The following is a 13935-nucleotide window of genomic DNA, read 5'->3' as shown; positions in this document are numbered from 1 at the left end:
ACATAAAAAGCTAATAGGCCAGTGGCCACACACATTGCCTCTCCATCTTCCCCCTTTCACCCTTAATTTCTGAGAAGAATATTGGGCTAATGCTTACAGAATTCTTCACAAGAGTTATATCTGCTTAGGCCGATATATATACATTATACTGAGTGCTCAATCTTTGTATCTTTAGGTGAGATTGAGTTGGAAGAGTATTACCCAGCCTTTCTGGACATGGTGAGGAATCTACTGGATGGAAACATTGAACCTACACAATATGAGGACACACTGCGTGAAATGTTTACAATCCATGCGTACATTGGCTTCACTGTTGATAAACTGATTCAGAATATTGTACGGCAGGTGAGTGGCACTGACTCTTGTGGAGAGTTAGACCAGTAGTTTTTTTGGAGTGGTGGGTTATTGATTGGCTTCGCTTCCCTCATGTTAGGCCAGTAAGATGGCAGGCATTGGTATGCACAAGAGAAAACCCCTAGCTACATTTTAACTACACTTTTTTAACTTGCATCGCTTGTGTACTTACTTTGTGTGTTTCAGATTTAAGGATACCTCAGGCTTTCAGAGCAGTTGTAAATAGTAGAAATGAGATGTCGTGGGAGGCCTGGGAACAGAGATCTTCAGGAAGCAGTGCTGACTAAATTACCACTGCCTCTTACCCTGTCCTTGTTTGAAAGGCTGCTTAAATGTTGAAATTAATAATTTAATGCTGTCAACACTGCAGGTGATGTATTCCTGAAAGTCAAATATGGACGGGACATATACAGCAAATTATAGCACACAGGGTGGCATGGTAGCATAGTGGTTAGCACAACGCTTTACAGTACAGGCGACCCAAGTTCTATTCCTGCCGCTGGCTGTAAGGAGTTTGTGTGTTCTCCCCGTGACCGCATGGGTTTCCTCCGGGTTCTCCGGTTTCCTCCCACAGTCCAATGACGTACAGGTTCATTGGTTAAATGGTCATTGTAAATTGTTCTGTGATTAGGATAGGATTAAATCGGGGATTGCTGGGCGGCTTTGCTCAAAGGGCCTGATGGGCCTATTCCATGCTGTATGTTAATAAATAAATTTTCTTTATGTGGTGATTTACCCAAGTAGGACATAAGGGAAGGTTTGCTATATACCTGCAGTCGTATTGCTTTCTGCTTTTTGTCATGATAGATTTGTATGGTATCTAGATCCTGCTGTCATTACTGTAGTACCAATACAGATTATGTACTTTACTGCCCCAGTCTACAGCTTATCTCATGGAGTGCTTGAACCTTTCCTAATATGCCAAGTGTCTGACTGAGTGCTAGGCTATCCTAGCGTGCTGAATATCTTGCTGAGGTCAAGTCTGCCCAGAGCACTGGGTATCTCACAGTCAGTCTCTCTCTCTCTCTCTCTCTGTCTCCCCCACAGCTGCAGCATCTGGTGAGTGATGATGTGTGTCTACAGGCAACAGAGGTGTATCTGAGTGAGAGGAAACGAGGAGCCGCTGGCGGGAGTTTGCCCTCGCAGTGTGTCCGAGCCAGTCTGGAAGCAGCTTACCAGCTAAGGGCTGAGCGGGTGATGCCAGATGAAAACTGTTTTAAGGTAAGGAGAGAGTGCTCAAACCCTCTCCATTACTGAGCAGGGTTCTATCAAGTAAAATCAAAGAAAATCCAAAGATGTCTTATAAGGACATAAAGAGCAAGAAGTTAAAATTGGATGAGATTTAAATTACTCAGCTTGAGCCCCTTATGTGGATATGCTGGCATTGGAGAGGAACCAGAGGAGGTTCACAAGAATGAATGGGGGAATGAGAGTTGACACGCGAGGTGCGGTTGTTGGCTCTGGGCTGGTACTCAGTAGAGTTCAGAAGAGTGTGGGGAATATCATTGAAATCTACCGAATATTAAAAGGCATAGACAGATTGGACATGGAGAAGATGTTTCTAATGCTGGGAGTGTCAAGGACCAGAGGACACACCCTCTGAATACAACAATGTCACTTTAGAATACAAGAGGAGGAAGAATTTCTTTAACCAGGTGGATCCAGTAAATTCATCACCACAGACTGCTGTGGAGGTCAGGTCTTTGGGTATATTTAAAGTGGAGGTTGATAGGTTCTGATTAGTAAAACCATCAAAGGTTACAGGAGGAAGGCAGGAGAATGGGGTTGAGAGGAAAAAATAAATTAGCCGTGATCTAATAGCAGAGCTGACTCGACCAAGTGGCCTAATTCTGCTCCAGCGTCTTATGATCAATGGTGTAAGTAGGAAGCAATTATTGCCCTAAGTAGAATAATTGGTAGAATGATTAAGGGGAAATGAGGAAATTTGCTTTCACCCAGTAGGTTATCTCTGCCTGAAAAAGATTATGGAGGGAGAAACCTACTTGGATGAGTATTTAAAGAATTAATGTTGGAGGCTCTTTTGGTCAGTGGGCATCATAAATTTTTGGTGATTCTACTCTGGCTTTCTCTTCCAGTGACAGGCTGGAAAGTGTGTAGTATTAGAGCTTGCCATGTTAAAACTTATAATGAGAGCCTCAGAGCCCACTTGAAAATGGCCATTGTTCTGGAGGCTAGAAATCCTATGCCAATCTCAAAGGTTATCTACCATCTACAAAGCCCAAGTCAGGAGTGTGATTCAATACCCTCCACTTGACTGGATGATTGCATGTTCAACTGCTCTCAAGAAGCTTGAGCTCTAAGGACACAGTGGTCTGCTCGATAGACACCATCTCTACAGCTACTCGCTCACCATGACTGCAAGCTAGCTACAGTTTCTACCATCTACTGGATGACCTCCAGCAGCTCACCAAGATTCCTCAGATAGCACCTTCCAAATTCATGACTGCTATCAGCTAGAAGTGCAAGGACAGCAAAGACATGGGAACAACTGGAAAAAGTCGCCCTCTGAGCCGCTCAACATCCTGACTTGGGGAAAATATGTCGTCTTTCTTTCATCACCACTAGGTCAACATCCCGGAACACACACCCGAACAGTTTTGATGTACTCACAACTCAAACACTGCAGCAGTTCAAAAAGGCAGTTTGCCATCACCTTCTCAAGGGCATTCAGAGATGGCCAATTAAATGCTGAATCAACTTACAAGGCCCACATCCCTTGCATGAAAGTTTAATAAAAACATCCACCACCAATCCTTCTCTGTTCCCATAAGGTTCCAGGGTTACCAGACTACACTTGGAGAGGGAATGGTTCTATTGCTAACTGAGATAGTGGCCAGTTTTTGCAAGCTTGCAAATTTCTACAGATGTACTGTGAAGAGCATTATCAGTGCATCATCTGGTATGGAATGGAAGAAGCTGCAGAAACTCAGCCAGCTCCATCATGGGCAGCAGCCTCCCTAGAACCATAGAAAACCTACAGCACAATACAGGCCCTTCGGCCCACGACGCCATGTCGAACGTGTACTTGTTTTAGAAATTACTTAGGGTTACCCGTAGCCCTCTATTTTTCTAAGCTCCATGCTCCTATCCAGGAGTCTCTTAAAAGACCCTATCGTATCTGCCTCCACCACTGTTGCTGGCAGCCCATTCCATGCACTCTCCACCCTCTGTGTAAAAAGAAAACAACAACAACAAATTGCACCTGACATCTCCTCTGTACCTACTTCCAAGCACCTTAAAACTGTGCGCTCTGGTGTTAGCCATTTCAGCCCTGGGAAAAAGCCTCTGACTATCCACACGATCAATGCCTCTCATCATCTTATACACCTCTATCAGGTCACCTCTCATCCTCCGTCACTCCAAGGAGAAAAGGCCAAGTTCATTCAACCTATTCTCATTGGTCATGCTCCCCAATCCAGGCAACATCCTTGTAAATCTCCTCTGCACCCTTTCTATGGTTTCCACATCTTTCCTGTAGTGAGGTGACCAGAACTGAGCACAGTATTCCAAGGGGGGTCTGACTAGGGTCCTATAAAGCTGTAACATTACCTCTCGGCTCTTAAACTCAATCCCACAGTTGATGAAGGCCAATGGACCGTGTGCCTTCTTAATGACAAAGTCAATCTGCGCAGCAGCTTTGAGTGTCCTATGGACTCTGGCCCCAAGATCTCTCTGATCCTGCACACTGCCAAGAGTCTTACCATTAAAATGAATCAATTCACTCTTATCTGGGTTGAACTCCATCTGCCATCGATAGGATGCAAAGCCCAGTTTTGCATCCTATCGATGACCCGCTGTATACTCTGACAGCCCCCTACACTATCCACAACAACCCCCAACCTCTCCAGCTAATTTACTAACCTGTCCCTCATCCAGGTCATTTATAAAAACCACGAAGAGAAGGGGTCTCAGAACAAATCCCTGAGGCACACCACTGGTGACCAACCTCCATGTAGAGTATGACCCATCTACAACACTCTTTGCCTTCTGTGGGCAAGCCAATTCTCGATCCCATGCCTCCTTACTTTCTCAATAAGCCTTGCAGGTACCTTATCAAATGCTTTGCTGAAATTCATACACACTATGCCTACGGCTCTACCTCCATCAATGTGTTTAGTCACATCCTCAAAAAATTCAATCAGACTCGTACGGCACCACCTACCTTCGACAAAGCCATGCTGACTATTCCGAATCATATTAAGCCTCTCCAAATGTTCATAAATCCTGCCTCTCAGGATCTTCTCCATCAACTTACCAACCACTGAAGTAAGACTCACTGGTCCATAATTTCCTGGGCTATCTCTACTCCCTTTCTTGAATAAGGGAACAACATCTGCAACCCTTCAAACCCTCCGGAACCTCTCCCGTCCCCAATGATGATGCAAAGATCAATGCCAGAGGATCAGCAATCTCCTCGGTCGCCTCCCACAGTAGCCTGGGGTGTATCTCGTCTGGTCCCGGTGACTTATCCAACTTGATGCTTTCCAAAAGCTCCAGCACATTCTCTTTCTTAATGTCTATATGCTTAAGCATTTCAGTACACTGTAAGTCATCCCTACAATCGCCAAGGTCCTTTTCCGTAGTGAATACTGAAGCAAAGTGTTCATTTAGTACCTCCGCTATCTCCTTTGGTTCCATACACACTTTTCCACTGTCACACTTGATTGGTCCTATTCTCTCACATCTTATCCTCTTGCTGTTTACATACTTGTAGAATGCCTTGGGGTTTTCCTTAATGCTGTCCGCCAAGGTCTTCTCATGGCCTCTTCTGGCTCTCCTAATTTCATTCTTAAGCTTCTTCCTGCAGCCTTATAATTTTCTAAATCTCTTATCATTACCTAGTTTTCCGAACCTTTCGTAAGCTTTTCTTTTCTTCCTGACTAGATTTTCAACAGCCTTTGTACACAACGGTTCCTGTACCCTGCCATTCTTTCCCTGTCTCATTGGAACGTACCTATGCAGAATGTCACACAAATATTCCCTGAACATTTGCTACACATTTCTGCTGTACATTTCCCTGAGAACATCTGTTCCCAATGTCTACTTCTAAGTTCTTGCCTGATAGCTTCCTATTTCCCCTTACGCTAATTAAACGCTTTCCGAACTTGTCTGTCCCTATCCCTCTCCAATGCTATGGTAAAGGAGATAGAATTGTGATCACTAGCTGCAAAATTCTCTCCCACTGAGACACCTACAGGGCACTCAAGAAGGTGGCGTCCATCATTAAGGACCTCCCATCACCCATGACATGTCCTCTTCTCATCGCTACCATCAAGGAGATGGTATAGGAGCTTGAAGACACTCAGCATTTCAGGAACAGCTTATTCCCCTCTGCCGTCAGTTTTCTGAGAAGACAATAAATCCATGAACACTACCTCAGTAGTGTTCTTTTTGCGCTACTTCTTTAATTTATACAGTTGCAAGAAAAAATGTGTAACCCTTTGCAGTTACCTGGCTTTCTGCAGTAATTATTCATAAAAGGTGGTCTGATTTTCATCTTAGTCACAATAATCAATAAACACAATCTGCCTAAGCTAATAACACACAAACAATTGTACTTTTCATGTCTTTATTGAATACATTGTTTAATCAACCACAGTTCAGGCTTTAAAAAGTATGTCAACCTTTGTATTTAATAACTGGTAGAACCTCCTTTAGGAGCAATAATCTCCTCCAAACATTTCCTGTAGCTGCTGATCAGATTTGCACAACAACGAGGAGGAATTTTCAACCATTCCTCCATGTAAAACTTGCATGAACAGCCCTCTTCAGATCATACCACAGCATCTCATTTGGGTTAAGGTCTGGACTCTGACTTGGCCATTCCAAAACACAAATTTAATTCTTTTATAAACCACTCTGTTGTTGATTTACTCTTGTATTTCAGATCATTGTCTTGTTGCATCATTCAACTCCTATTAAGCTTCAGGTAACAGAATTCTACCCTGACATTCTCCTGTAAAACACCTTGAATCAAATTTGAATTCATTGTTCCCTCAACAATTACAAGCTGTCCAGGCCCTGAGGCAGCAAAGCAGCCCCAAACCATGATGCTCCTTCCACCATGCTTCACATTTGGGATGAGGTTTTGGTGCTGGTATGTAGTGTCCTTTTTCCTCCAAACATAGTAGTGTGCATTTCTGCCAAAAAGTTCAATTTTTGTTTCATCTGTCCACAGAACATTGTCCCAGAAGTGCTGTGGAACATCCAGGTGGTCTTTAGCAAACTTGAGATGTGCAGCAATGTTTTTTTTTAATTTTTGGAGAGCAGTGGTTTCCTCTGTGTCCTTCCATTCACACCATTCTTGTTCAGTGTTTTTCTTATAGTGGACACATGAACAGAGACTTTAGCAAGTTCTAGAGATTTCTGCAGGTCTTTTGCTGTTACCCTTTGGTTCTTTTTCACCTCCTTCAGCATAGCACATTGTGTTCTCAGTGTGATCTTTGCAGGATGCCCTCTCCAAGGGAGAGTAGCAACAGTACTGAATTCCCTGCATTTGTAAACAATTTCTCTTACTGTGGACTGATGAAAACTCAGGTCTTTAGAAATGCTTTTGCAGCTTTTTCCAATTTCATGCATCTCCACAATTCTTCTTCTAAGGTCCTCTGAAAGTTGTTCTAATTGAGGCATGGTGTGCATAAACAGATCTGTCTTGAGAAGAGCAGGTTCTGTCAGTAACCCGACTTAGTGTGTGTTTTTTATAGGACAGGGCACCTCTACAACCCACACCTCCAATCTCATCTCAGTGATTGGAACACCTGACTCCAGATAGCTTTTGTAGAAGATATTGCCCCAGAGGCTCGCATACTTTTGTGAACCTCGACTGTGATTGGTTATATGGTGTACTCAGTATTAACCAGAAGTACAATTGTTTGTGTGTTATTAGTTTAGGCAGATTGTGCTTGTCTATTGTTGTGACTTAGATGAAGACCACATTTTATGAGTAATTAATTCAGAAAACCAGGTAAATGTAAAGGGTTCCAAATTTTTTCTTGCAACTGTATCTGTGTGTGTATGTATGTGTGTGTGTGTGCGCGCATTGCTTTTATTATGTATTACAATGTACTGCTGCTGCAAAACAACAAATTTCGCAGCATATGCCAGTGATATTAAACCTGATTCTGATCAAAACTGATGCATAATCAGTTACATTGAGTGGCCATGTCAATGTCACTGATTATGCATCAGTGTGTCATTTCACACAGGCAGTGCTGTGAGGTTAGGGACAGGTTGTAGATGGGCACAGGGAGCTTTAAGGAAGTTGTGAATCACAGTGGGCCTCTACAAAGAGTGAATTGGTGCCTTTTTTTAATTACAGATCATGTTTATCCAGAGTAAGGGACGTGTTTCCATGACAATTGAGCTATTGGACACGGAGGAAGCACCATCGGATGATCCCCTGGAGCTGCAGGTGAAAGAGCTTTCTACTTGGAGTGTGTAGTTGGTAGGACAACACGATGGTGTAGTGGTTAGCACACCACTTTACAGTACAGGCGACCCAGGTTCAATTCCCACTGCTGCCTGTAAGAGGTTTGTATATTCTCCCCGTGACTGTGCAGGTTTCCTCTGGGTGCTCCGGTTTCCTCCCACAGTCCAAAAACGTACCGGTTGGTAGGTTAATTGGTCATCGTAAATTATCTCGTGATTAGTCCAGCATTAAACTGGGGATTTCTAGGGTGGCGTGGCTCGAAGGGCCGGAGGGCCTTCTCTGCGCTGTATCACAATAAATACATACAAAAGTGGGAGCTATGCAGTCCCATTTTGTGGCATAGGGTCACAGGGCCCAAAGATTTTAAGTGTGCTTTCTTCTCCCAGTTGATACTTCTTGACCATATTAGACTCAGCACCATTTAGTTCATCATTGCTATTCATTCTTACAGCATGGAAAGAGGGCTAAAGGGCTAGTGGAATTTCCCCTTACATTCACAGCTCTCCCACACTCGCCCCACTCTTCCAAACCTTACTCCTTACCTGCACACAAGCAGCTGTTTACAGTGGCTGCTTTGGCACCTTGGAGGCTGCTGGAGCACCTGGGGAAAGCCCTGTGGTCACAACCCTGAGAACGTGCAAACTCCACCTGGAGAGCACTGGAGAACTGTGCAGCTGTGCCTCCTTTGTCTTGGATCTGTTTTAATTTGCATTACAGCAATGTTACTAGCATTGTCTTCTCTATCTACTGCTCATATTCATATTAATCCTATGCTTTTGCATTGACAGAATTTAACAAGTTATGTTGAGCAGTATGCTGGCCCAGAGGCAGCCCTACAGTTTGAGCAGACTGATGGATTCTTTTATAAGCCAGTGTTTTTACCCAGGTGAGTTAACACAGGTCTGTTAGGACCATTTAACCATTGTTCCACTGGATTTTCTGTGCCTTGATTTTACCCGATGTTGTCCCTTTGTTACCAATTAGCCTAATTGTTGTAACACTTTTGTTTATTTAGTCTCTTTGACACTGAATGAGAACATTGAAAAGTTGGTCAGGAAGGAAAAATTTAGCATTCTGTGCATATTAAAACTTGTGTGTTGGCAGAAACCTTCGAAAATTTCGTAAATGGCAGCAAAAGCAGTTTCTATCAATGAGGAATGAAAGCAGGAACAGCCGGCAGCGCAGCCTGGGTGTTGAAAACTCCAACAGCATTGACTGCAAGTTTAAACTCAACACTCACAAGTTGGTGTACGTTATGAACTCTGAAGACTTCATGTACCGATGTGGGGCTCTGCATCGAGCTCGTGAGGTAACTTCTGCTCTTGTGTTGTTTTAATTGTATAAAACATAGCAGTGATCGTCCTTGTAAACACTACCACCCTGTTGTCTCCACTCAAACCATTTCATAAAATAATAGAACTTATATGGCACAGAAGACCGTTCAGCCCTTTATATTAAAGAACAGTTCTGTTTCAAAGCAGCATTACAAATAAAGGGACCAAGCTAACTGTCTGTTTGAGTACAGCAAAAAAAACTCCCTGTAATGGGAATGAGATGGGGTAGAGAAAATGAAGTTCAGTAGAAATTCCTCTGTGAGGGAGTAGTGAAGAAGCATTAATGGGGCAGGTTAGAGAAACCTTCAGTTCATCTGACCTTTCCTCTAGCAGCCCAAAGAGTGCTTGTTGTGAGAATATCTGTGAAACTTTGTGTGGTACATTTTCAATACTGATGCCCTTGTGAGCTGTCTGCTTATCTGATCCATAGTTCCATTGCCTGGTAGGCGTTTTGGACTTGGGGAAAGGACTATTTGTAAGGAAAGTTCATCAACGATTTCAATAGACTAACAAGCTCAAATTTTTAGTATAACATTGACTTATTTTTTTCCTCCCTCTTTTGTACCCTCCTCCATTTTTCACTGTCTTTGCACTCTTCCCATGACAACCTCTCTCTCTCCTGCCCTCCCTTCACCCTTGTCCCTCTCCCCACCTTGCCCACTGCAGTCGCAGTGCCAGGTTGCCAGGTATCAGCACCAGCAGTTTCAGTTGTGGCACAACCGTTGGCTGCAGGACCACGTGACAGACGAGACGGCCGAACTGGTGCAGGATTGGCTGATGGGCGAGGACGTTGAGGACCTAATCCTGTGCAAGACTGTCTGTGAAACCGACACCATCCATGACATTCCCATCAATAAATACCGAGTACAGTACAGTCAGTGCCCTCCCTCACCATGACATGCTTTTGCACTTAACGTGCCGACACACGCACACACTGCAGTTGCTAGTGCACTGCGTGACCATGGGGATACACCGTGCTCTCGGCTGGTGAGATGATTGTAATGGCTGTCTGACTCCCATGTAAGTGAATGATCGCCGCAGCACCAGTCTACAGACACAGCTAGTGTTATCAATGAGGAAATGCACTTGACATGAATCTGCTTGTGATCCTTGGACTCATTCTCCCTTCCCTTTCCCCTATTTTGTCATATTTTCATCTTCCCAACCAGATTTCACATTGTGATGTTGCATGACATATTTTTGGTTGTACCCGAATGCTTGCTGATGTGTACCCTGTGACCCTGTGATACAACCTAACCACCAGATAGCAGGACAAGTAAAAGATGATTATGGTGGTCTCCAGCTGCCGCACCTCTCTCCCACCCCATTCTTCTCCCCTTACCTTGCAAAAAAAGCAGAGGCTGTCATTTCTTCACCTACAGTGGTAAATATCTGGGACAAACTTACAGAAACGTACCAAGACCGCAAGGCTTTGGCTTCTTCATTCATTTACTGACTTCACCTCATAGACCGGCTGCTTATGTCTTCACCAGTGAGACATCTGTCAACTCTGGAGCATGCTACACTCTACCAAGCCAATTTTACATTATTAGAGGCAACCTTGTTCAGATCTGAACAAATTCAAGGATTTCCAAGTTGCTGAGACCCTTTGATTTTATAATTCCCAGCAGGGGACCCAGTGTTAAAGGTTGGTATCAGGTGCTGACTCCAAGTCCAGAGCTGATGGGTGTATTTGCTGCAGTCTATGAAAGCAGTTCTTTGCTGCTCTGTTCAGCACTGAACTGAAATGCTTCAGTTGCAATGAAGCAATGTTGGTGGGAATCAAGTTGGTTCTTGTGCAAACCCTAGGCCAAATGAAAGTTAAATGAAAGCAACTTAAGCTGTCCTTTTTAAATTGAATGCCATCTGGGCTTTGAGCTTGAACTGCCACTCATTCATATTATGGCTGACAGCACACAAAACTCCCCTGTTTTCCTCTGAGCTACTTGAGAATTGCTGACATTTGTTTGAACCCTCTCATGGGTTAAGTCCTTTAACTTCCTTTGAAGCTGCTGTATTAAGTCAAACTGAAGAGTGCTTTCTCAGCAAGTGGGGTGAGAGTGAGGAATCATGGGCTGGAGATACAGAAACAAACACACATGTGTTAATATATTAACTGCCTGAAATTCAGGGGATTTTTTGACTATTAATGTAAAGTTTTCAAATTTAAGGCTTGCTTCTTTACAGAAATATCTGTTTAAATTAGTGTATTGTTGAAAGATTTCAAGTATCGAGGATGTTTTTTAAAAATGTTTTGTGAATAAGAGTATCTTTAGAGGGAGGCTTAAAACTGTTCTGAGAGTATTCTTAAATCAAGCAGCCATCCTGATTACCTGCGGCATGGTGAACGTGTAGCAGGTTGAATAATGGAATGTGGCCAAAGGAGAGGCCATTGCAAAACATTCTTGGATGCCTAGGTGGCTTCCACACTGAGGTAACTGCTGGTTGGGGTTCAAATTCAGAAATTGCAGAGATGTGTGACTCTGTTAGGTGTAATGTCTCCAGTGATGGAATGTTCACCGATATCCTCTGAAACCGGAAGTACGTAAGTATGAGATGGGACACAAGGGAGGAAGCTGGCATGATGTCATCAAACTTTCAGGTGTTGGTGGATCTGGGTATCTGTCACCGTTCATTGGTTATCCATGCTGTTCACCACAGCTCATTTCTCTGATAATGAGCGGTGGCAGCCCACGCTTTGCTGCCTCTATAACACAGACCTGCTGACTTAACATTGACAGTAGTTGGAACTTGACCCTATACACCACTAGGACTCAGTATGGAGAAGGATAAGGGGGGGTGGGGTGGGAATGAACCTCAGACAGGTGACTGCTTACAGTCCAAAATGAAAATACAGCATCTGCTGGAAAATGAAAACAGAAAATGCTGATAATGCTCGGCAAGTCAGGCAGCACTTGTGGAGAAAGGAATAAACTCAATGCTAATGACATTTCATCACAACTTCCAGCATTTTGTGTTACTCATAGGTGGCTGCATCTGAATGCAATGGCCACATCTGTAATTTCTATACCTGAACTAAGTGACCAAGTGGGAGAAATGCACTTTTCTACATTTATTTGCCAGGCTAGAACAGAATTTCCATGGATTGCTTTTGGCTGAAAACTGTTAACAGTCAGAGGCAGAATGATTTTCATATAAACTCTGATGCCACGGTTGCACTTTGTCCCCCCTCCCCCAGAGTGGGGTGTAGCAGCACTGGGGGTCCCAGTCAAGGGTTGGGGAAGGGGGCAATCATTGGGTTTGATCATATGGTAAACTGTGGACAGGAACAGGGCTATTGCCATCAGCTGCAAAACATGCATTCACATTAGCTGCTTTTGTTAACAACTTATATTTATCAAATGTTTTAAAAGGAAAACAAAGTCAAGATATTCTACAATGAACTGTGTGTGCAATTAGGGAATGCAAGACAAAGTGAACTGTTGTGCTTTCTAAACGACCTCCTGCCTTCCCTCACAGCCGTGTCCATTGTGGATGCTAATTTACTTCAATGGGGGAGAAATGGTATCGGGGTGCTTGAAATCGTTATTTGCTTCCCAGTCACCCCCCACCCCCACGCCAACTACATCACCGGGGACACCAGTAAGGTGGTGTGCAGGCGGAGACAATTGAAGTGAGCACTGGGTTGGAGTAGTATTGTAGTCTGTGAGCGAACAGCCTGTACCGTGGGGCCGCTAATTATAAGCATTGCCACGGAGGCCATTACTTTGGGTGACGGCCATTAATTGAATGGGCTCGTCTGATGTTGACTGCTCACGGTGATAATTTTCATTTTGTTCTTGCCGTGTGAAACTATATAATGTGATTTTACATTGTGTGATAATTGAAATCTCTTGAATTCTGTCTTCAGATATGTCAATGCCATGCTCTGTTTTTGTAGTGTGATGCTTGTTTGTGAAGTCAAACATTCGTCTCTCTCGCCCTGTCACACTCAGCCTCCTGTCCCTCATCCCACCCTCCCTGGTTCCCCCACCCTGCCTCGCCCCCGCCCCCATCAGCCTAAACCTTTGCTCGTCTCCCTGCAGTCCTCGCAGTTGACATACAGTTCTTTAGTGACTGGGGACCAAGGCTCCGGATCCCTCTTGTGTTACTGATATCTAAGTCTCCATCTCTTCCTCCTCCTGGGTTGAGGATCCGGAAGTTCCTCCTCTCCCCCACTTCGGAGAGGGAGAGGCTTAAATCCTGATTCTCTCTTGGAGGTAATGGAGCGGAGTTTGGTAGTGATGCCCTAGGGCTTCTGATAACTTCTTGAATGGGAAGGACTTGAATCCTGGGTCGCTTTTAACTGTAACTTCTAAAAGTAAAATTCCTTCTCATTTTCTGTTCTGAATAATTTACTCGCTTGGTTTTTAATCCCTGGGCTGCACCGGGTTTGAGGGCGGGTTAACATCAGCAGTTCCCTACAGTTTTCATCCCTCTCGGCAAACAGCATTGTACCTTCATACAAAATGTAATAAAAATGAAAAATAATTGCCTGCAGATCGTGACAGTTTATTGGTAGGAAGGAGATGCCAGTCAGCAAGGAGAGGGCGGGAAACATAATGGACAACGCGCTTAAGTGGGTGAGGTGATCTCAGGAATTCCGCTATTCATTGACCTTTGCTGGAGAACGGTGGGTAAAGGGTCAGAATGTCCTGGCGTTGCTTCTTGTTCCTTGGGAGCTTCACAGCCTGGATGTATTTGTAGTTTAAATCCATAACTGAGAAGTAATATGTATCGAGAGACGAGAAGCTGGAATCTGAAACACGCAAAATGCTGAAGGGAAGTCAGCGGGCC

At 44.0% G+C, this 13935-nt stretch overlaps 1 protein-coding gene across 6 annotated transcripts in view; it reads left to right on the top strand.

Moving 5' to 3' along the window:
• sin3b (SIN3 transcription regulator family member B) overlaps positions 1 to 13106 on the top strand; it is a 51110-nt gene extending 38004 nt beyond the window's left edge. For all 6 annotated transcript variants that reach the window (XM_072244497.1, XM_072244492.1, XM_072244493.1 and 3 more), the window contains 6 exons: positions 176 to 345; positions 1402 to 1575; positions 7694 to 7786; positions 8593 to 8690; positions 8909 to 9113; positions 9805 to 13106. In XM_072244497.1, the coding sequence (XP_072100598.1) occupies positions 176 to 345; positions 1402 to 1575; positions 7694 to 7786; positions 8593 to 8690; positions 8909 to 9113; positions 9805 to 10035 (971 nt within the window). In that variant the 3' untranslated portion in view covers positions 10036 to 13106. The remainder of the gene's footprint in view (positions 1 to 175; positions 346 to 1401; positions 1576 to 7693; positions 7787 to 8592; positions 8691 to 8908; positions 9114 to 9804) is intronic.
• The last annotated feature ends 829 nt before the right edge of the window (positions 13107 to 13935 follow it).

Source organism: Mobula birostris, chromosome 26 (genome assembly GCF_030028105.1).
Source record: "Mobula birostris isolate sMobBir1 chromosome 26, sMobBir1.hap1, whole genome shotgun sequence".
NCBI classification, from domain to species: Eukaryota; Metazoa; Chordata; class Chondrichthyes; order Myliobatiformes; family Myliobatidae; genus Mobula; species Mobula birostris.
The sequence above is the reverse complement of the archived record's forward strand: the minus strand, read 5'-3'. Positions and strand labels throughout refer to the sequence as shown.